The sequence below is a fragment of the Cibotium barometz genome, chromosome 54 (genome assembly GCF_041138505.1).
Source record: "Cibotium barometz isolate CiBa-2024 chromosome 54, ASM4113850v1, whole genome shotgun sequence".
NCBI classification, from domain to species: Eukaryota; Viridiplantae; Streptophyta; class Polypodiopsida; order Cyatheales; family Cibotiaceae; genus Cibotium; species Cibotium barometz.
Window position 1 is genome coordinate 17,456,162 of NC_141099.1, and position 19,083 is coordinate 17,475,244.

At 45.7% G+C, this 19,083-nt stretch overlaps 1 protein-coding gene and 1 long non-coding RNA gene across 2 annotated transcripts in view; both read right to left on the bottom strand.

Annotated features, from left to right (window-relative positions):
- Positions 1 to 568: 568 nt before the first annotated feature.
- Positions 569 to 1,973, bottom strand: LOC147607907 (uncharacterized). The gene is made up of 2 exons (XR_015264548.1): positions 1,443 to 1,973; positions 569 to 894 (listed from the first exon to the last, which is right to left on the bottom strand). It is a non-coding gene; the product is annotated as an uncharacterized LOC147607907 (long non-coding RNA).
- Positions 1,974 to 2,925: 952 nt separating this feature from the next.
- LOC147607908 (uncharacterized) overlaps positions 2,926 to 19,083 on the bottom strand; it is a 62,334-nt gene continuing 46,176 nt past the window's right edge. The window contains exons 11-13 of the mRNA XM_086789573.1: positions 9,982 to 10,025; positions 3,526 to 3,628; positions 2,926 to 3,448 (exon numbers count right to left, since the gene is read on the bottom strand). Coding sequence (XP_086645699.1) covers positions 3,320 to 3,448; positions 3,526 to 3,628; positions 9,982 to 10,025 — 276 coding nt within the window. The 3' untranslated portion in view covers positions 2,926 to 3,319. The remainder of the gene's footprint in view (positions 3,449 to 3,525; positions 3,629 to 9,981; positions 10,026 to 19,083) is intronic.

The window sequence follows — 19,083 nt, forward strand, 5'->3', positions numbered from 1 at the left end:
ATGTTTTTTACTTTTTTCCTTCACACTAGTTGTGGCATTGCATGGGTAAAAATACTACTATACATTTTCTATGTACATTTACATTATGTGAAGTGGAAAATGAGGGTCTTGGTTGGATCCAGGGGACACTATATGGACTTTGGTTGAGGCCAAATGCAATGAAACCCCGTGTGATGTCTTCTAGGGTGGTCCATCTCTTGTCACAACAAAAGTAAGGGCACTGTAACTTGCTGCCAACCTTTTACCCTTGTGTTATGCAAGGTTGATGAAAAAGGATAACATACATTAATATTCGAGACCCTAGCTTTCCATGGTAGCCAGGATCATTAAATTACTGTACGTCCCTCCATCTACAAAAACTTGGTTTAACAAGCCTTGTGTGAGAGGCAGACATTCAATGTGTGAATTTAAGAAACATATTGTGGCATGGAATTGTGAAGTTTCTAAGCTTAGCCTCAAAGGTGTAACAAGCCTTGTGTGTAAAAGAGAGACATTCTATGTACCATGCAATTGTGAATTTAAGAAACTGAAAAATGCAAGCAGTTGCTACAAATACAAGTAAACCAGCTTGAGACACAAAAGAAAACAAAAGAGCTAGAACAAGAAACCACTAGTCTACAAGCAAGCAAGCATTAATCTCACAAGATACATCTAGAAGATCAATAGACAAAATTAGAAGGTACAAGGACTTCTGAAGAACCCAAGAAAGAATGCAGCATTGTGATGAAGGTCCCCAAGGCCTCACCTTCAACATCAACTGCAGGCCAACTCAAAGCTCTCCAATTCCAATCATCGCAAGCTCTCAAAAGTGATGTCAACAGAACTGCTTGCTTTATTGTGCTGCTACGGCCAACAGGGGCTTGCTTGCACAACTTTCAAATGCAAATGCATGTACTGCACGACCAAGAAAGCTCAATTCAAGGCATGCTTTTGCAAGTTTTATTACTACTTGATGCACATAATGGCTTATGCAAACAATGGTCCTAGAGAGTGTCACAATATGATTCACTATTCCAAAATATTTTGATGCTTGCACCTTCCTTTACTTTCAAGCTAAACCCAATTAGAATTCCATTCTCCAAGGATTTTGAAGAGATCATTGAATATCTTCATCACTAAAAATGCATCGTCGCTACTATTCAATTCCATTCACCCCTTGATTGCAAGTATCAACAAAAGCATTTGACAGTATTTACTCGATGATGATGAAACTTTGTAGGCATGGGGGGCTAGGCCCGCCCCCATGCCTAGAAAGTTTTATCGCCATCGGGCCCCGTGCATGCTCTCCACTCCATCTATATGTGCCTCCGTGTATCGATAGCTAATATGTACCACAATAGCAACGAAGGAAAAAGTCACTATATTGAACCATTTATATGGTTCTAATATTATAAAATTAATGTTAACAATAATGAATACCTGCCCAAAGAAGCAATACTCACATTGTATCTCGTGAAAAGGTGGTCTACACTTGGAGGTGAAGCTCCAACTTCAACCATGATAATTTCATGTTAAGCCGAGTAACTGCTTGCACTTGATGAATCTAGGAAGCCTTCCTTGCAAGGTCTAGCCTCAAAAAATGAACCCATACATAGTGACCAATCAAGCCTAGCAAGAGTAATATGACTTGCATGCCCTTGATGAATCTAGAGAGGATCATATATGTAGTCTCCTTATCCTTGCTCAATTCTTCCTTGTAAGGTCTAGTCCTCAGCCACCGATCAAGCCTAGCAAGAGTCATATTACATGCATAGCCATGCAAATATCACAATTATCCTCCCATGTAAGTGTATGAGCCATCTATCTCCATTCTCCAAGACCTTACCTTTAAAGGTAACAGGATGTTAAGGCCTAAAACATCATACACCTCATTTTAATAGGTTAACCCCTTCAAGCAACTCCCATGTAAGTGTATGAGCCGTCTATCTCCATTCTCCAAGACCTTACCTTGATAGGTAACAGGCTGTTAAGGCCTAAAAGATCATAAAACTCATTTCAATAGGTTAACCCCTGAACATCAAATGTTTAAAAGCCTCAATGTTTACTGCAGCCAAATGCTTTGAATATCACCATGTAATGAGGCTATTTGCAAAGTCTGTAAAGAACCCCGGATATAATATAAGCTAGTGAAGAACTAAAGTCATACCTCTCCAAAACAAAAAAAAACAAAAAGGTTGTCAAATTAGAGCTCAATGGTCTTGGTAATAGCAAAAACCTTTATTTAACTTCAATAATTCTTCTGCCTTCTTTTTCAATTATCCAGCCTTCAAACACTTGGGCTACAACCCTGTTGGCCAACCATGGAGATTCTTTAGTTCCATTCAAGACAAAACAAGTGCACTAGTGATCCTGATTTGACAAAAAGCATGACATAATGCTTCCTACCATAGGCATATAACTCTCTGGCCCCGTCAAGTCCCAAGTTTGTCTTGCACATTGGTTGTTGTGAACAGAGGATACACTAGGTCTAAAGCCAAGTTGTCTAAGGAGTTGTCCCTTTAAAGGTGCCTCATTCAGATCCTCAGTGCATATGTGTGTGCATTCCCAGGTAAGCTGAAGTCCGAATAAAGTCATACTTAATCACTGAGACCAAGTGCATAGATAATGATGTGGAAGCAAGCCATGGTTGCCGCACTGGCTACCCTCGGAAGTATTTCCCAAGCCTCACATCCGCATGTTTATGTTATGGCCACTGAGTACATCTGTGTTCATCTGCTTTCTGTTTAATGATTCTCTTTGGCTAAAAAATGGCCAACAAAAGGACAGCTTTAAAAAAAATTAATCGACATATTTGGCCCTCAGGCTTAGGGTAACTCCCTCACAACAAAGAGAATAACTACTCATGGAAGGCTTCCTAAATGCACAAAACAAATACAGTTCTACAAACAATAGCTGTTCCAAACATTCTTCTCTACAGACACAGAGTAACCAGCCTTTAAATACTCATAAACGAAGTATACATTCACAAAAAAAGCTCTACAAGAATTGAAAACCTGACAATATTTGCCTAACTGAGTCTGAACTTTCTTTTGCAACCATTCAATTCTTGCCTTCTTGCTAACACAAGCAGTGTGGAATCTTCTCTTCATAGGAGATTCTCATATAAGACCAATGAAGCCCATACATCCCTCCCATTCAACCCTTTCTTGATCTACTGGAGTGAGCTCCAAGAAATCACCCTTCTCCAAAAGCATTTCGGAATATAATCCTTGCATGATGCTCATGAAGATACTGAATGGAATGCTATATACATGCATTAGTCGATTGAAAGAACCACCTGTATTATACCCAAATTTCTGGGCTTCTCCTTGTTATGCTATCAGCTTACAAGTTCCCCTCTCAGGCTTGCCGATGTAGCTTCAGTGATTTTCACGTCTACAAATGAGCCAATAAGCTCAGCCCCTCCCTTGAAAAATGTTACTTTGTTCCCGCCTGTGCGACCCATCACCTAGAGAGAAAAGATATGTTAAAGGAGCCTCCAAGGAACACACTAAAAATATTTGCAGTCTGATGCAAGTTAGTTACCTGGTCCTCTTTTCCTGGTCTGGGGTTCTTAGCTTCAACAAGGATTTTTTCTACCCGACCAAGATATCTTTGACTGCGCTCCAAAGCATGATCTGTTACAAGCCTGCAAACCACCAATAATGGAGTTAACAAAACTAGAGCCTAGACTGCCTCTTGGTTCTACAATCAGGCAGCTTCTGGTTTCTGTCTTGGACAATTGCTGCACGAAAATTTGCATTACTTTCTCTTCCTTCACATATCTGACTAGCAATGTGATGAGATCAGTCCACGTTACATGACCATGTCTAATCGATCCGGAGAGAGTGATATCAGCAATCTGCCATTGACCTCCTTTAAGGAATTTCATTGCTGCAAAGAACCTTCCAATCGCTACTAATCCATCTGTGTTATTAAATGACGAGTTCCTAACAATATTAAACACACCAGCTGTGTGGTTCATTTTTGCTGCACCAAAAACTTCAGCCTATGGTTTTACAATGGCTTGTAATCTCAACAATTCGAGTAAACATTACATTCTCCATGGCTGTTTGCTGCCTCGCTATATGCTGCCTGGGGCATGCTACCAACTGCCCATCAATTGCCTGGCGTACCCATTGCCCACTGCACAGGCATTCCCCTCGTCCACTAAGAGTGGAGGTGACAGAGACCAGTCTGAGCACCATCAAGCACCAAAGTTGCAAAATAAAAAGGCTAGCAATCAAGCTAACCACGACTGCACCTCAGCCCCCCCATTAGAAGTTACCCTGGTATAATGCCAGTAAGCCTGCTTGACCGGTTCCCAACAGTTGTGGATGGTGGGTATGACGGAATCTGATGGTCTCTACCAGGAGTAAATGTGCCCTCTATGACCTCGCTGCACCATGCAGGCCAATTGTGCCATGCGGCCATGCTGTTGACAAGTTCCCACCTCTGGTTGCTAACAATCAAATGAATCCATGGTGGCATACGGACCTTGGCTGCTGTGATGGATGGCCTTAATCAAGTGATGCCTCGGCAGCAAATGTGTCCTGTGCCATCCTCCTCATAGTATACTGCCATGCCTGCCTCCACCTAGGCAACTGTCCCCCAGGTAATGAAGTGAACCTCGTGGCTCTCCACCGTGAAAGAAGGAGGATCTGGCACCAGACCTGCTAGCATAGTTACATGCAACATGGACACGGAAATGGAAACAGATGATGTGTCTGTCTGCAATGGAAATGGCATGAAACGACGGTGGCAAAAAGAGGAGAAAGTTGGGATAGATCATAATTTGGAAGAGATAACTTGGAAAATTGGGAAAATTTTGAAACTTAGTTGAGGAAAAGTGCAGGAATTCTCGGGTCAGAAACGGAGTTTCCTAGGAAAACTACTATGTATGCTGGGCCTTCAGCCTGGCGGCTTGCCATGGAATGAAAAGTACCCACCACTAGACTCCTGTGGGTGGTGAGCCACAAGAAAAGAAGATTTATTTCCAGAAATAACGGAGCATGAGAGCTGACATGCCATGTGATGTCCAATGGCTCAGGGCATTGGACATGGAGGCTTTCTCGTGGATCTCAATCCTATGCCAACAACAGCACAGTAGGCAAAGAAGGGGTAGCTTTGTTGCTCCGTGGGAGTGTGAGATCTCTCCAATACCACTCCCCTAGTTTCCACTGCAAACAAGCCAGGGGGAGATTCACAGCCGAGTCTCCAAGAGGGAGTGTAGGCAACTTTGATGGGGAGGGGTTGAGTGCGGGCCTTGAAAGCCAATGACCCACACCTGCTAGAGGCTCCTTGAAGGTGTCCCACTCGCTGGAGGTGGCTGAAAGGGGGCTGCATATTTGTCCACATACGAGGCATAGTCACAAAAAAACCTGTTTCGAGCAAACGAAATATTTCTAGGGGTGAAACATTTCAAAACAAATTGCGAAACCTTGAAAAATGGCGTTTCGTTTTTTCTTTTAATGCGGGGGGGGGGGGGGGGGGGGGGGTATCTTCTGTCAGATTTGCCCTGTTTCGCTCTTTCGCACATGTTCTCGCGCCCGTCGCCTACTTCATATGTGTAGATGCATCTATAGGTTCTTATCATTTACATAAATAAAGCGGCATTGAACACAATCTCTAATAGCGTGAGAGACTTGCACGTGGCTTACCATTGAACTCTAGCATGGACCTCTGACTTTTTGCCTTTGTGTTTGAACCCGGCCACCTTTTTTTGAGAGTAGAACGTGGAGCCCACTCTGTGATTCTAGGACATGCCAAGAATCATAGAATGACATCTGAACCATCCAGGTTTCCAATGTAGAAGGTATCTTGATCATTATAGACTACTTCAATCATCTCAGGAAGAGATGACAGAGCTTAGACAAACTAACAAAAAATGGGAGAAACATGCACTCCAAAAAAACCCAACTAAAAAGCACTCCTTTTGGGTTAAGGGCAAGATCTAGTCAGTTTAAGAGTGTTACATGCCTAGCAACACATGGGGGTGCTAAGAAGAAACGGATGAAGCTTACTCGAAGCTACATGAATAGTGTGGGAGGTTTCTGCCTGGATAATCCTATAGATAGAATTGTCATAATCAAGTCCGCTATCATAAATAATGACTTGATTGAAAAGCTCAAGCTTCTGGAGTGTGTAGGGCTTCAAAGGAGGGTAGTCAAAGAATTTTGCAATGACTTTCGTGACTTGGTCAAGCCTGATGAGGTAGTGGAGGCATGTGACAAGGTTTCAATAAGCACGAAGGGATACAAAGCCGTCTCAAAGCTACTCATCCAAGGTATGAAGCCTCGTTGTCTTCATGTGTTCGGCTTACTCTGACCACATACTATAGCAATGGCACGACAGCACCAAAATTTGGCTATTCCATGGTTCATAGCTAAATACAAACTCATTGACGGTTTAATGATTGTAGAGAAGCAAAAAAGAAAAAAAAAGACCTCAACATTCAAGTATGAAATGTATAATAACATATTTATGGATGTTAGAAGAAGGCTCCAATTAGCCATGGTGAAGTTTATTAGTACACAATAGAGGACTGTGAGGGTAATTTTATTTTTGTTATCAAGCTTGATGAGACTCAAATCCTTAAACATCAAAAAATGAAAAGAATCATTATAGGGCTGAAGAATAGAGCTTAAAATTACACTCGAGGTAAGGGAGACCAAACATTACATAGTACATAGTCAAAGATGGAGCTATAGTACCCGTAGCTGCAGTGTCAGATGAGAGTCGTAATACTCTCGAGTGATTGTTCTGGCACACAGAAATTCCAAGCATAATTGATGCCACCCAAAATAAAGGTGAGAAGCTTGTGGTGGATGGGGTAGAAAACTTTACAGTAGAGTGGCACATGAGTGTCGAGTTGAAAGCATTGAAGAACATGAATGGGGTGTGTGGTGGTCCTAGATCAACAAAACCATGCCTCTATTGCATGGCAAGCATGAGCAGTCTCGAATGGTACAACCCTACAATGGATTGTAAGAAGCTTCCATCCAACAAAGAACGTAACTGGAGATGAAGACCAAACCAAGGCTAGAGGGAAATCAAAGACCAAGAGCAAGGGAAAGTCAACAAAAAAAATCAAAGACAAGGGTAAACTATGTATTGTACCTGATGATCCAGAATGGGATCTCGTACTTACAAGTTATTGATGTAAGGTACAACAATCTTTTGGGAATCCCCATCATCAGGATGCACAACTTGGCGAAGCTCCATGGGTATTTCAATATCTTCATGCTTCACCCTCAGTTCCTTGGGTAGTTGCCACGAGGTGAAGTTCTCATTACTTGCTCGATCGATTAAGAAGAGAGCCTGCTTCCCTTGAAACTGGCCCCAAATTTTTAACAGTTGGTACATTTCAGGTGTATGGCCTGTGTTTCCAAACACATCTCCTACAGTGATGGTGGTGGCATGTGGTGTAACATTATTTTGGGATGTCTTCAAAATTCCTTTACCTAGCGTTTTGAGGAGCATTTCATGGTGGATACGGCTTCATCTTGACCGTGCACCAACAGGCACGCCCGTACTAACACAGACCAAGGAGTACACCGCGGAGGGAACATGGCCTTGTTCTCCCAGATAAGCTATGCTCCCAGATTCTCGAGTGTGTTTAACTTTCACTGGCTCTTAGAAGCTCTGAGGGCGCGGTTAGCACCACCACACAGGGAAATACTAACCACACCAGGAAAACTTCCTGAGCATGGTCAGCATAAATATGCTTTGCTCCTGCTCTGCATTTAATTTAACAAATGTTAGATTTACACAAATGAGAAACATGAGGACACCTGGTACAACAAGTATAATCTAGTACAATCTGGTACAATCTCGTACAACCGGTACAATTCAAATATTGCATGTACAATTCAGGTACTGCTGGTACAATTCAAGTACAAGGCAAGTACAGTAGGTACTATTCAACAAGTACAACCCAGATTCAACACATGTGTGAAATTCAGCAACCAATTCAAGGCCAGGCGATGGAGAAAATGTAGAAATTCAGTCCATGGAGAGCAGGTGATGGAGAAAATGTAGAAATTCAGTCCATGGAGAGCAGGCGATGGAGAAAATGTAGAAATTCAGTCCATGGAGAGCAGGTGATGGAGAGAATGCAGAAATTTTGCCCAAGGAGAAGCAAGCAATGGAAAGAATGCAGTCAACCTTCTCACATGTGGAAAAATCACTAATTTTTCTCATGCAAAAGTTATCCAAAGGTTTTAAGAGTTACACAATATTAAAGGTTATTTAAAATGCTCATGGCCACCCTACAAAGATAGTGTCCAACCCGTAATTTAAATGTGTGAACACATTGGCTTATAAATATTAAAGTTAGCCATAACTTTTAAATTTTATATTTTAAAAAAGAAAAAATGGTAATACTTATCACCTGTTCACACACCGCACCAACGAGTCAGCAAACAGCACTCCACGGTACACTGGGGGCGTCCCCGTCCAGTCTACTGGCACGGCATAACACGCAAACACACGCAAACAAGTCATGCAAAAACAAATTTATGCATGCAGACATAAATGCATGTGCACATGTAATAGACGATATCTCCCTTTCATGAAACTAGTACAAAAATTTCCTGCCGGGCACAAAACTGGCGCGACAGAAATATAAATATATGTGCTGGTCTTCCTATGGAGTGACAATCCCATAGATAAGATGCCATCGTGGCCATACACGAGTGGCACCAACAGACTCCCGTCCATACAATACGAAGCAGGTCACACACCGGTGGCACGAAACTGGTTTCCATCTATGTGACGCAGTATTGGTCACACACGGGTGGCACTAATCTGGCTCCCGTCCATGTGACACCAAAAGACTGGCTCTTTCACATGGGACACTGGCCTGGTCCCATGTGAACATGGCACAAATCTAGTCGCTCTATGGAGTAACAGTCCCATAGAAGTGGCTCCATAAATGGAGATGGACCAAATGGTAACAGCATACAAGATTCAAGAGCATCGTTAGAGCACTTACGACATATAAATGACGGAATTACAATATAGCCAAGACACTCTTTTGAACAATGAAAGTGAGGACTAGTGAAGATCCATGTTGACCTAGGCGGTCAATAGTGCCTAACTACCGGTGCTTGGATCTAAGCACCACAGTTCATGTCATGGCAAGTCATGTCAGATCTCACCAGTCTAGCTCCTTTTATGTGTGCCTAACTACTTGTGCATGTGACCCACTGCTGCAGTATATTTTGACTCATGGTGGGTACTGAGGCATAATTTAAACTTAAAGATACTTATAAATTGCTACTATGTAGCTTGTTAGGGATCACAAACTCAAAAGTCAATACAAGAAACAAGCTAAGATTGAAAAAGGGTCCAAAAATACAAGTCATCATTCACTTGGGCTAGATTTAAAGCCAGAAGTCTACAAGGATTATATGGCGGCCCCCAGGAATTGCACAACAAGCTTGCATCATAACTAAGCAGTTACAGTTACTCAAGACCTGAGGTTGGTTCTGCGCAACAACATGCGCCTGTACAACAGCCCAAGATTTTGCAAAACCTGAAAGGCAGGTAGTGGCCCCACAAGGGTAGGGTGATGTAACTCATATACAGCTTCTGGGCGTTATCTGAAAACAAAGACTTACTATCCACAGCAAGGTAGAGCTTGAAGGTTTACGTCAGATGTGTGTGTGTGTGTGTGTGTGTGTGTGTGTGTGTATTACCTCATCGAACACCATATCCTTCTTGTTCTACCTCTCGTGGCACGTGACTTGGTACCAGCATTAAAACCATACCTGAGAATGTTGTTTCAGGTTGGTGCACGCTAAAGATTGGCATATTTTCTCAAGAACTTATCTCCTGAAAATATCCTTTGAGTTGCGTGTTGGCAATACAAACAAATTTTATGAGGCAGTAAAGAAGTCAGTCTTGATACAACTTTGTATGTGGATTTCTTTATTGAAGGTTCCAAATTCAGGCAAAATGGAAAAAATATATATATATATATATGAAATCAGAAAATACCTATTGATTCGGTGCAAACGGTCTTCCTTCACCAGATCAGCAACCTGTCGAGAGAAAAAGTTGGTCAAGCTTTTCCATAAACATGCGAACGTTTATAAATTATTGCACTATGTTGAATAAAAAAAGGCTAATCATGCATGCATGCTAAAATAACTAAAAGCTCTCACACGCTACTCACTATTTCATGCCTGAGCTGTCCTGTACTGCTTACTCCAATTTCCCTTTCCACTACCATCCAGAACTAAACTTTTCACACAGTTGATTACTTAAGCTAACCCTGACCTAATAGAATGACAAGGACTACAACCTGCTCATGGTTACCTAACTCTTGCACCAACCTTTACAGGAATCAACATGCCGAAGTCGCATTAAATCCATGTCAGAGAGCACTATCGTATATATCCAAAAGGGAGAAAATCCAAGCCCACACAAAAATACCACACCCACATAGTTGGCAATTGATGGCCAAGATTTTTGGCTCAGCACTAGACGTATACCTCAATGACTGAGCAAAGGGACAAGGGTTCAAAGGCCCAGCAGGCTTCCACTGGGATCACTCAACACTTACCCCATAGTCAGTCACTCTCAGAGCAATATTGCAGCCAAAATGTTAACATAGAGGAGCGAGAATTTATTGCTTCTATCTGCACTTCCACAGAGCATTCAATACTATCCCAAAGGCAAGGCTGATCAGCAAGCCAAGAGGAGAAAAATGAGGTCATTTGGGCCACAATACATATGAGCAGGTGATGGGTTCGCTTACACAAAGTAAGGGTTCTCATGCAAGTTTCAGAGCACTATGGATTTGCACTGCGAAACAAGGGTGCCCGCTTTCACCCACTCTTTGGCGCCACTTCTCTACAATGAACTATACGATAAACCATTGCCACAAATTTGGCAGATGAACCAATTCATGTAAGGAGTATCCCCATGAACCATTACCATGAACAGAAGTTCTCAATGAAGCCATTCGGCAATGCTTTAGTCCATTGATCTTAAGAGCACCTACTAGAACGAGAGAGAGAGAGAAATGAAATGAAATGATATATTAACGTCTCTAAGAGGCCATGTGGCCTATGAGACCAAAACTGAGAGTACATCTGAAGTTGGTGTCTCATCAAAGAGAACAACTAAATGAGACTAAAAAGTACAATAAACTGATTGTCCAGCAGTTATAAGAACAGAACTGTAAGACTCCGAGATGATACTGAGTAGAAAATACTAGAAAATACTGAAAAATGAATATCAGGTAGATCCATGTATGCTGATCAGTTGAAGTGTTGCCCTCTCCTTAGATCAAGTATCTCCGCCATGGGGCTGTCTAGAATGGAGAGGTCGGAGAAGCGAGGTAGGCGCCTCCGATGCCGAGCAACAATGGCTCTGATCTGGCGATGGTGAGGATGCCGTGGTCGGGATCCTGGTGGGCGTGGCCGACGAGCACGACATAAGATAATTGCTCTATCAGCGGTGACTCCCTGGGAGCGTGGTCGGTGCCCTCATGGCCCAATGGAGGAGGTATCAGGAGGTGTGTGGGCTGGGTTGCTGGTGCTGGTGCCGGTGCCGAAGAAATCTGTCAGGGTCCTCTGTCTAGGTACATCATGGCTCGGCCTCCTGTCTGCCAAGAGGGTCTCTCTGTGTCTCCTGAGCTCAAGTAGAAACAATCCCAGGCATCTCTGATCCTCAAACTCCATGACCCTGCGTAACGGCCCAAAACCCTCTCGGAAGAGGCAGTGATATCTCCCTGAGAGAGAAAGAAAGAAAGAAAGATATATTAACGTCTACGAGAGGCCAAAGTCGGCCTATGAGACAAAAAATAATACAACTGTGTTCTTCCGGTCATCGGAAGAACAGAAAGAAAGAAAAAGTGTGCATGTGTCTGGATACAACTGTGAATCATCATGGATCGGTGGAGCCCATATACAAACAATATAAGGGGGGGTGGGGATGTGGATGGAGTGCTAAGGCAAGATGCATCTCTATATGCTGAAGGGGTAGTACAAGCATGCTATGCAGATCTATGTCTAACTCCATCCAGTGCCATAAGAGGGATATAAGATATCATACATCGCCGATGCTGAGGCTGTGAATGGCGTGAACATGTACCCTGAGTCTGAATGAAAGCGAGCTAGCCTCTCCTGTGTCTCCATCTGGTGTCTCATTCGGATAGCTGCTATCTCTCGATGACGGAGTCGGGGTGCTCTATGTCCAGTCTGTCTAGGTCTCCTCCTGGCTCTCAATTCCTCTGCTCTCTGTGCGGTCACCCCACGTGGTACATCAGCTGGCACTGGCATAGCTCTCTAGAAGGCCAAATCGGCCTATGAGACAAATCTTTATACAACAAGTCCATGTCCTAAGTATCATGGAAAGAAAAACTGAAATGAAAAGCTAGTCCTAGTCATATGCAGCTCACTATGCAGTCATTGTCTAGCATGCTATAGATGTACAATCATGATAGGTGGTATACTACTAATTCCACCCAATGCAGTTGGTGGGGTGTAGTGCATCATACATCGGGCATGGGGCAAGGAGGACTCTCACATCTGTTGTGCCCTGGTGTAGCCTCTGGACTCTCTCCTCCATAGCTCTGCGGTATCGTGCCTGGATCTGGGCTAACTAGGCCTAATGGAGTGGTGGTGGTTTGCGTCCAGGTAGTCACGGTCTCGTGGCAACTCTAATCTCCAAGGCTCTCTGTACTGTGAGCCCTCGTCGAGAGGTAGATAATACAAGGGGAGGGGGATGTAGCTCACTGATAGGCCTGAAGAAGCTGGTGATCTGTGACTAGGATCTTTGGCTCTGCACCTATAGAAGCCTCCCTCTATGTCAGTGTAGCTCAAGGAGGAAAAGGCCTAAGCATCTTTAATCAAGATACTCCATCACCCGGCTAAGTGGGCCAAAGCCCTCTCTAAACAAGCAGTGGTATCTCCCTTTGATCTCATAACATACAGGGCATCTGGATATGTAATGCTTCTCTGTCTCTACCTCTCTGTAGCACAATCTGCATCCTCTGTCCTCTCTAGGGGTCCGTGCTGCTCTCCCTGCCTCAATCTCCAAAGTGTGAGAGGAAGCTATAATCTGACCAATAGTCACCCTCATAGCGTGAGACATGTGTACATCCATATAGCCTGGGCGTTTGACAAATCCATCCTCTGTGAATCTAAGGAAATGATCTCTGTAGTACTACATCTTGGTGGGAAGGGGACCCAACCAAGTCTCCCTGGTGTGCATCTGGATCAAACCCTGTCTCCGAACTCTATTCCTCTCCTCTCGGGAGATTGTAGAGTATGGGGAGGTATCATCATACTGGAAGAGCGGTAATCTATCCATGTCGAGCCAATGTGCTGAGAACCACTCATCTACTGTAGCATACCATGATGGGTGATGGCCCTCTGTGGCAATGCTCTATGAGGACTCCATCGCAAAGCGGGGTAGTCTCTCTAGACCGATGCCTCTAATGCGTCTGATGTAGGCTATGGTATGAAGTAGAGCCTCTACCATCATGGGGGACACTGCAAGCTGTGCTCTGACGATCTCATGTGGTAATAATGGTTTTCTGCGAATCATCTTGGCAATCATGAGGATCTACGGGCTCTCCACGACGCCAATCATATGTGGAGAGGTTAGGGGCCCATACCGGTGCTGCATACATCATAGCTGGGGTGACTAAGGTGCCAAATAGCCATCCTTTGGACCAAGGCTCTTGGAAGTCAGCCTGATGACACTGTCGCTCCAATGCAAGGGCAGCATAACCTTGGGTGAGCCTGTCCTGTGATGCATGCATGTCTCATGGAGAAATGGCTCCCATTATTAGTAAAGGTAATACCCAAGTATAAAAATGATTGTCACCTCCACATGACTGCCTCTATATGTGATCATTGTATCTTTCATAACCCGTCTGGAAGTGTCAAAAGTCATGACCTTGGTTTTCCCAAGGTTCACTAAAAGGCCTCTCTATGTAAAAAAATCATCTAAGGCGTCCATGTGGCGCTACAGTCCCTCTTGCGAGTCAGATATCAGAATGATGTCATCCCCATAGAGTAATAAAGTGACCAAAACCCCTGGGAGTGATGCACCACTCCCTCCTCCTTTGTCTATGAAGTCCGTGACCTCATCTATGTATAGGCCAAAGAGTGTCGGGGAGAGTGGGCAGCCCTACTTCACCCCCATAGTACTATGTATCTCCTCTGATAGACCACATGGGCATCTGGCTCGTCCCGTCACCCTCTCATATAAAGCAATGATCCCCCACATCATATCTGAAGGCACCCCAAGAATTTGCAATCTCTGTAAGAGCCGGTTCCGTCGCATTGTGTCGAATGCTTTGCGGAAATCCACAAAGCAACAATAGAGTCTTTTCTCCCTAACTTGGCCTGCTCAATCAAGCTCCTTAAGGTGAAGATATGATCTAGTGTGTAGAAGTTACTGCGGAACCCATCCTGTCCTCGAGCACGAAGACCCTCCCTCTCGGCTAGAGAGCTGAGCGTTGTCTCAAGTACTGATCCATATATCTTGGCCATAATATGGCCAACCATGAGAGTCCTATAGTTCCCGGGGTCCATCAAGTCACCTGATTTAATGGGGGTAATGATATTCATGCTTCATGTGTGTGGGAAGCCCTCTACAAGTGCCCTGTTGAAGAGATGTGCAAGGAAAGGAGCTATGGGAACTGTCACACTCCCACCCCCCTTTTCTCCCTTCAGCCCTCCTCTTGACCTGCTCTTTCCACTCAACTTCAACCCCCCCCTTCCTTTCCCCTGTTTCCGTCATTCTTGTTTCCCCCTTTTCTCCCTGCAGCCCTCCTCTTGACCCGTTCTTTCCACTCTTCTTCCACGCCCCCCACCCCCCCTTCTCTCTTCCCCTTCTTTTGGAGGACTCTACGGCAGTTTCTCCATATACCCTGACCGACACAGCTCACAGATGTACTTAGGAATTTCAGCTTTTGGCTTCTTCTATCGCCACCATGGAGGACCACTCTAGTTGGCAAGCTTGTTGGCAGCTGCCCAGCACACGGGCAGGTTTGAGACCTGCTTCAGGCAGCCTTCATTGGCAACTAGAGTTGGGTCAGTAACATTTAGTTCATGGGCAAGGGCTATCTGAGGATAGAGTTCGAAGGTCCTCGAACCTCGCCCGCAAGCGTCCTTCACCGGAGCCCACTCCCAGTACAGGAGGCGCAGCTCTTCTTAGCACACTAGCCCCATGGATTCTCCCCTAAGTCAGACCCACTGCCACACGCACCAGGCTTTCCGGTCACAATGTGCTTCCCAGGACTCCCCAAGGAATACCTACCAGTCCTTCCAGCGATTGGCAAGATCCTTGGTCAGATAGTTGAGAGGGCCCTCCATCGTCACTCGAGCAGCGGGCATTCCGCATCATTGTGACATCCCTGAAGTCCCTCCCCCAAGAGATTGGCATTCCCTGCCCAGATCAGTCCCCTTTCACTCAGCGGGTGGAGCACTCTCGCCTCCCTGGTCAGTGTTGCATCTGCAGCCAGATACAACATATGGCACACGTCTGCCCCCGCCAATGGGGGCACGACAGGCCAGACTTCTCACACCCACGCGTTCAGACACTCAGCGTAATCATGACATCCCCGAAGTCCCTCCCCTATGAGATGGACATTCCCTACCTGGATCAGTCCCATTTCACTCAGCGGGTGGAGTACTCTGGCCTCCTTGGTCAATGTTACATCTGATGCCAGATCGGACATCTGGCATGCGTGTGCCCCGCCAATGGGGCACGGCAGGCCAGACTTCTCACCCCCACATGTCTGCAGCTCCCGAAGCAGGAGCTCTACCTGAGCCTCATTATCTCCACAACCCCCCCCCCCCCTCCCGCGGGCCAAAATCAGCCCATCGGCCTCCTCAGTAGCAAAGGAGAAGAGAGCCCACGGATGTCTCCATCCCCCAGTCGATGGAGGAGGACCCTGTACTACCACCCGAGTCCTCCTGCAAGGAAATGTTGCAGGAACACAATCAGGAGCACCGACACGCAAAGCGCTGTCGCCAGCGTGAGAGTGAAAGGGAGGAGCACGAACGAGAGCCCCAGGCCCTTGTAGAGGAGGGGGACCCACTCCAGAAGCCTCATCCACACAGACGCCTCATCATGATTCCTCCTCAAAAGGGGGAATAGCTACCGAGATACCAGTTCCGCGACGGATCATTATGAGCCCTTACTCTTGAAGGCGGCAGCGGCCGCCAGCCTCACCTCTGACAACAACAGGACCCAAAGGGACCCCTCCTCATCCGCCCCCCGCCCCCAACCCCCCCCCCCCTGGTGGGACCCCATCATGCCTCATCCACAGGCTGACCCTTGTGGAGACCCACTCAAAGCCACGACCCTCGCTGACAGATGCTCCTCCTCCATCCCCTCCCGTGCTAGCCTTGCCACCCTCTTGTGAGCCTCCTTCTCCCCCAGAGTTGTAGAGACCACCGCCATTGCGCTACCCCTCCCCCGGTGGCCACGGCCATGGCCAATCTTTTAGAGGACCTCCACCCGGTGGGACTCATTTGAGAGCTTCTCAGACCTAGTGGAGACCCAGATTTACTCTTCACAAGTGACAAGAGGACCTAGCCTCACCTCCAGGAAGGCCCCCGTTCCTGCTGATACACGATCAACTACCCTTTCTTCAGGCATCTCTCGGTGGATTCAACAGCAGAGTTTTCAGGAAACGACAGCACCATTGTGAGTCTGTGCCCCCCCCCACCCCAGAGGATGTAGGAGCCACTGTCTTCTCATTTCCCATAAGCGTGAGAGCCGGAGTCACCTGGACTAATGTGGGGTTGGAGGTCACTCTCCGCAAACAGGCAAAATACCACTCTCAGATGCTACAAGACGCTCATGTTATCGACACCATAGAGGCATCTCGGCTTATGGCCAGGATTGAGCTTCTACACCTTCTCCTGAAGCGGAAGGGGCTTCATCTATTCATCAACTTTCACCTCACCTTTCTCACTAAGAAGGGCACTTACAAGCACCTTCACTGCCCCGAGTTCTCGCCTGAAAAGTGGTGAGCAAAGGCCCTTGTGCAGTGGAGCCACCTAGCCACCACCATTCAAGGTTACTTGGAGCAGCTCCACCCATGGGAGGAAAACCACATCTTGCCCTCGAGACCAGCCCCAAAGGTGCAGCAGTTGACGGAGCCTTTAGCCATTGCATGCCACCTCAGCTTCCCTCCATGAGGATTGCCTCATGGAACAGCCGAGGCTTAGGTGGTGCCTACTTTCCAAGAGGCACACAGAGGATCCAAGAGGAGCTTCAAGAGCGCCGGTTTGTCATCGCCCATGCCATGGCCAATCTTCGGCATGAACATTCTTAACATCAACATAAGCAGCAAGGAGGGCTTAGGTGTCCTTTCGGCAGCCCTCTGACCCCAGTTGGCAGCCAGCATATGTCTTGGCAGCATGCGGCTGAGCCCCTACCAGTGGCCAGGACAATGTGGCAACACATCAATAAAGCGCAGCAGTTTATGAAGACATTTATGCAATAATTGTCCCAAAAAACTGGCCAACGGCTGCTAGAACTGGCTGACCAGCACCCCTCAACATATATATAAGCATCAGTCATTATTCAGCAAAGTCAAGTCATTCATCATTCCTCATTGTAGAGGCCAGACGTCAACCCCTGCGGGGCTGACCAAGGGCCTAACCATGTGCATACATTAAGTCACCTTTTGTACCATATTTAATACAAGAGAACCCATACGCCAACTCTCTCTCTCTCTCTCTCTCTCTCTCTCTCTCTCTCTCTCAATCATGTTTATTCAACATCTTGTTCTTAATTAGGCTTAGGGCTGTGGATCAGTACAACAAGGCTTCGGCGCATGCAACATTCGTATCATAGCATTCACGATCAGCCCACTAAGCATTGTCCCAAGGAAGGTGCACAGTTCCAACACCGCGCATGCAACATTGGTATCAGAGCATTCAGGCTCAGCCCACTAAGCATTGTCCCAAGGAACGTGCACAATTCCAACAGAAAGGATGCAACGGGGTAGCAAATGGAGTGGTCTGCAAACAACAAGCGAAGCCAAAGGAAGCATTCCTTGAGGGTATGTACGCAGAAACAGTACATCATTAAGCTCTCACATCAATTCCAAAGGACTAGCAACAAGTATGATCAGTTCCGGCAGGTGACCCGCCGTTGTGTTAAGGGTAAGGGAAAGCAAGCATGGGGACAGAAGTGAACAAATGCTCAGTTCTAACTTCTTCAACAAAGACTTGGAAGTGGAGATCAAGGGTGAAGGTGTTCAGACAAAAATATCAATCAATTAAAGTCAAAGTCATTAGAAGGTCAAAGTCAGCAACAATTCAAAGTCAGTATAGCAGTCCAAGGAGGAAGGATGACAGAGTATCCACCCCGTCATCAAGTTTAGCAGAAGGGAATGTCACGTCATGCCATAGCTGATCTTTGGCATGAACTTTCTTAATCCCTGATTAGTCTGCATTAAGTCAATAGTAGTAGCACATCATCACATCATCATCAGCAGCACATCATCATCATCATCATCATCATCATCAGCATTAACATCAGCATAGGTAGCAAGGAGGCCTTAGGTGTCCTTTCGGCAGCCCTCTGACCCCAGTCGGCAGCCAACATATGTCCTGGCAATAGGCGGCTGAGCCCCTAGTAGTGGCCAGGACAATGTGGCATCACATCAATAAAGCACAGCAGTTTATGAAAACATTTATGCAAGGATATCGGCTGACAGCTACTAGAACTGGCCAACCAACACCCCTCAACATATATATAAGGATTAGTCATTAGTCATTCGTTTGTCATTCTTCATTGTAGTCAATCAATTAAGCATATGTAGAGGCCAGAGCTCAACCCCTCCTGGGCTGACCAAGTTTCTGTCCATGTACATACATTAAGTCACCTTTTGTACCATATTTAATACAAGAAAACCCAAACACCGACTCTCTCTCTCTCTCTCTCTCTCTCTCTCTCTCTCTCTCTCTCTCTCTCTGGGCAGAGAGAGTTGGCATTCGAGCAGAGGGACAGGCAGGGTTCAGGAGAGGTTTCTCTACTCTTGACCACATCTTGACTCTCCGGGCCATTATTGAGGAGGGCAGGTCGCATGGGCGACGGATTTATTGTAGCTTTGTA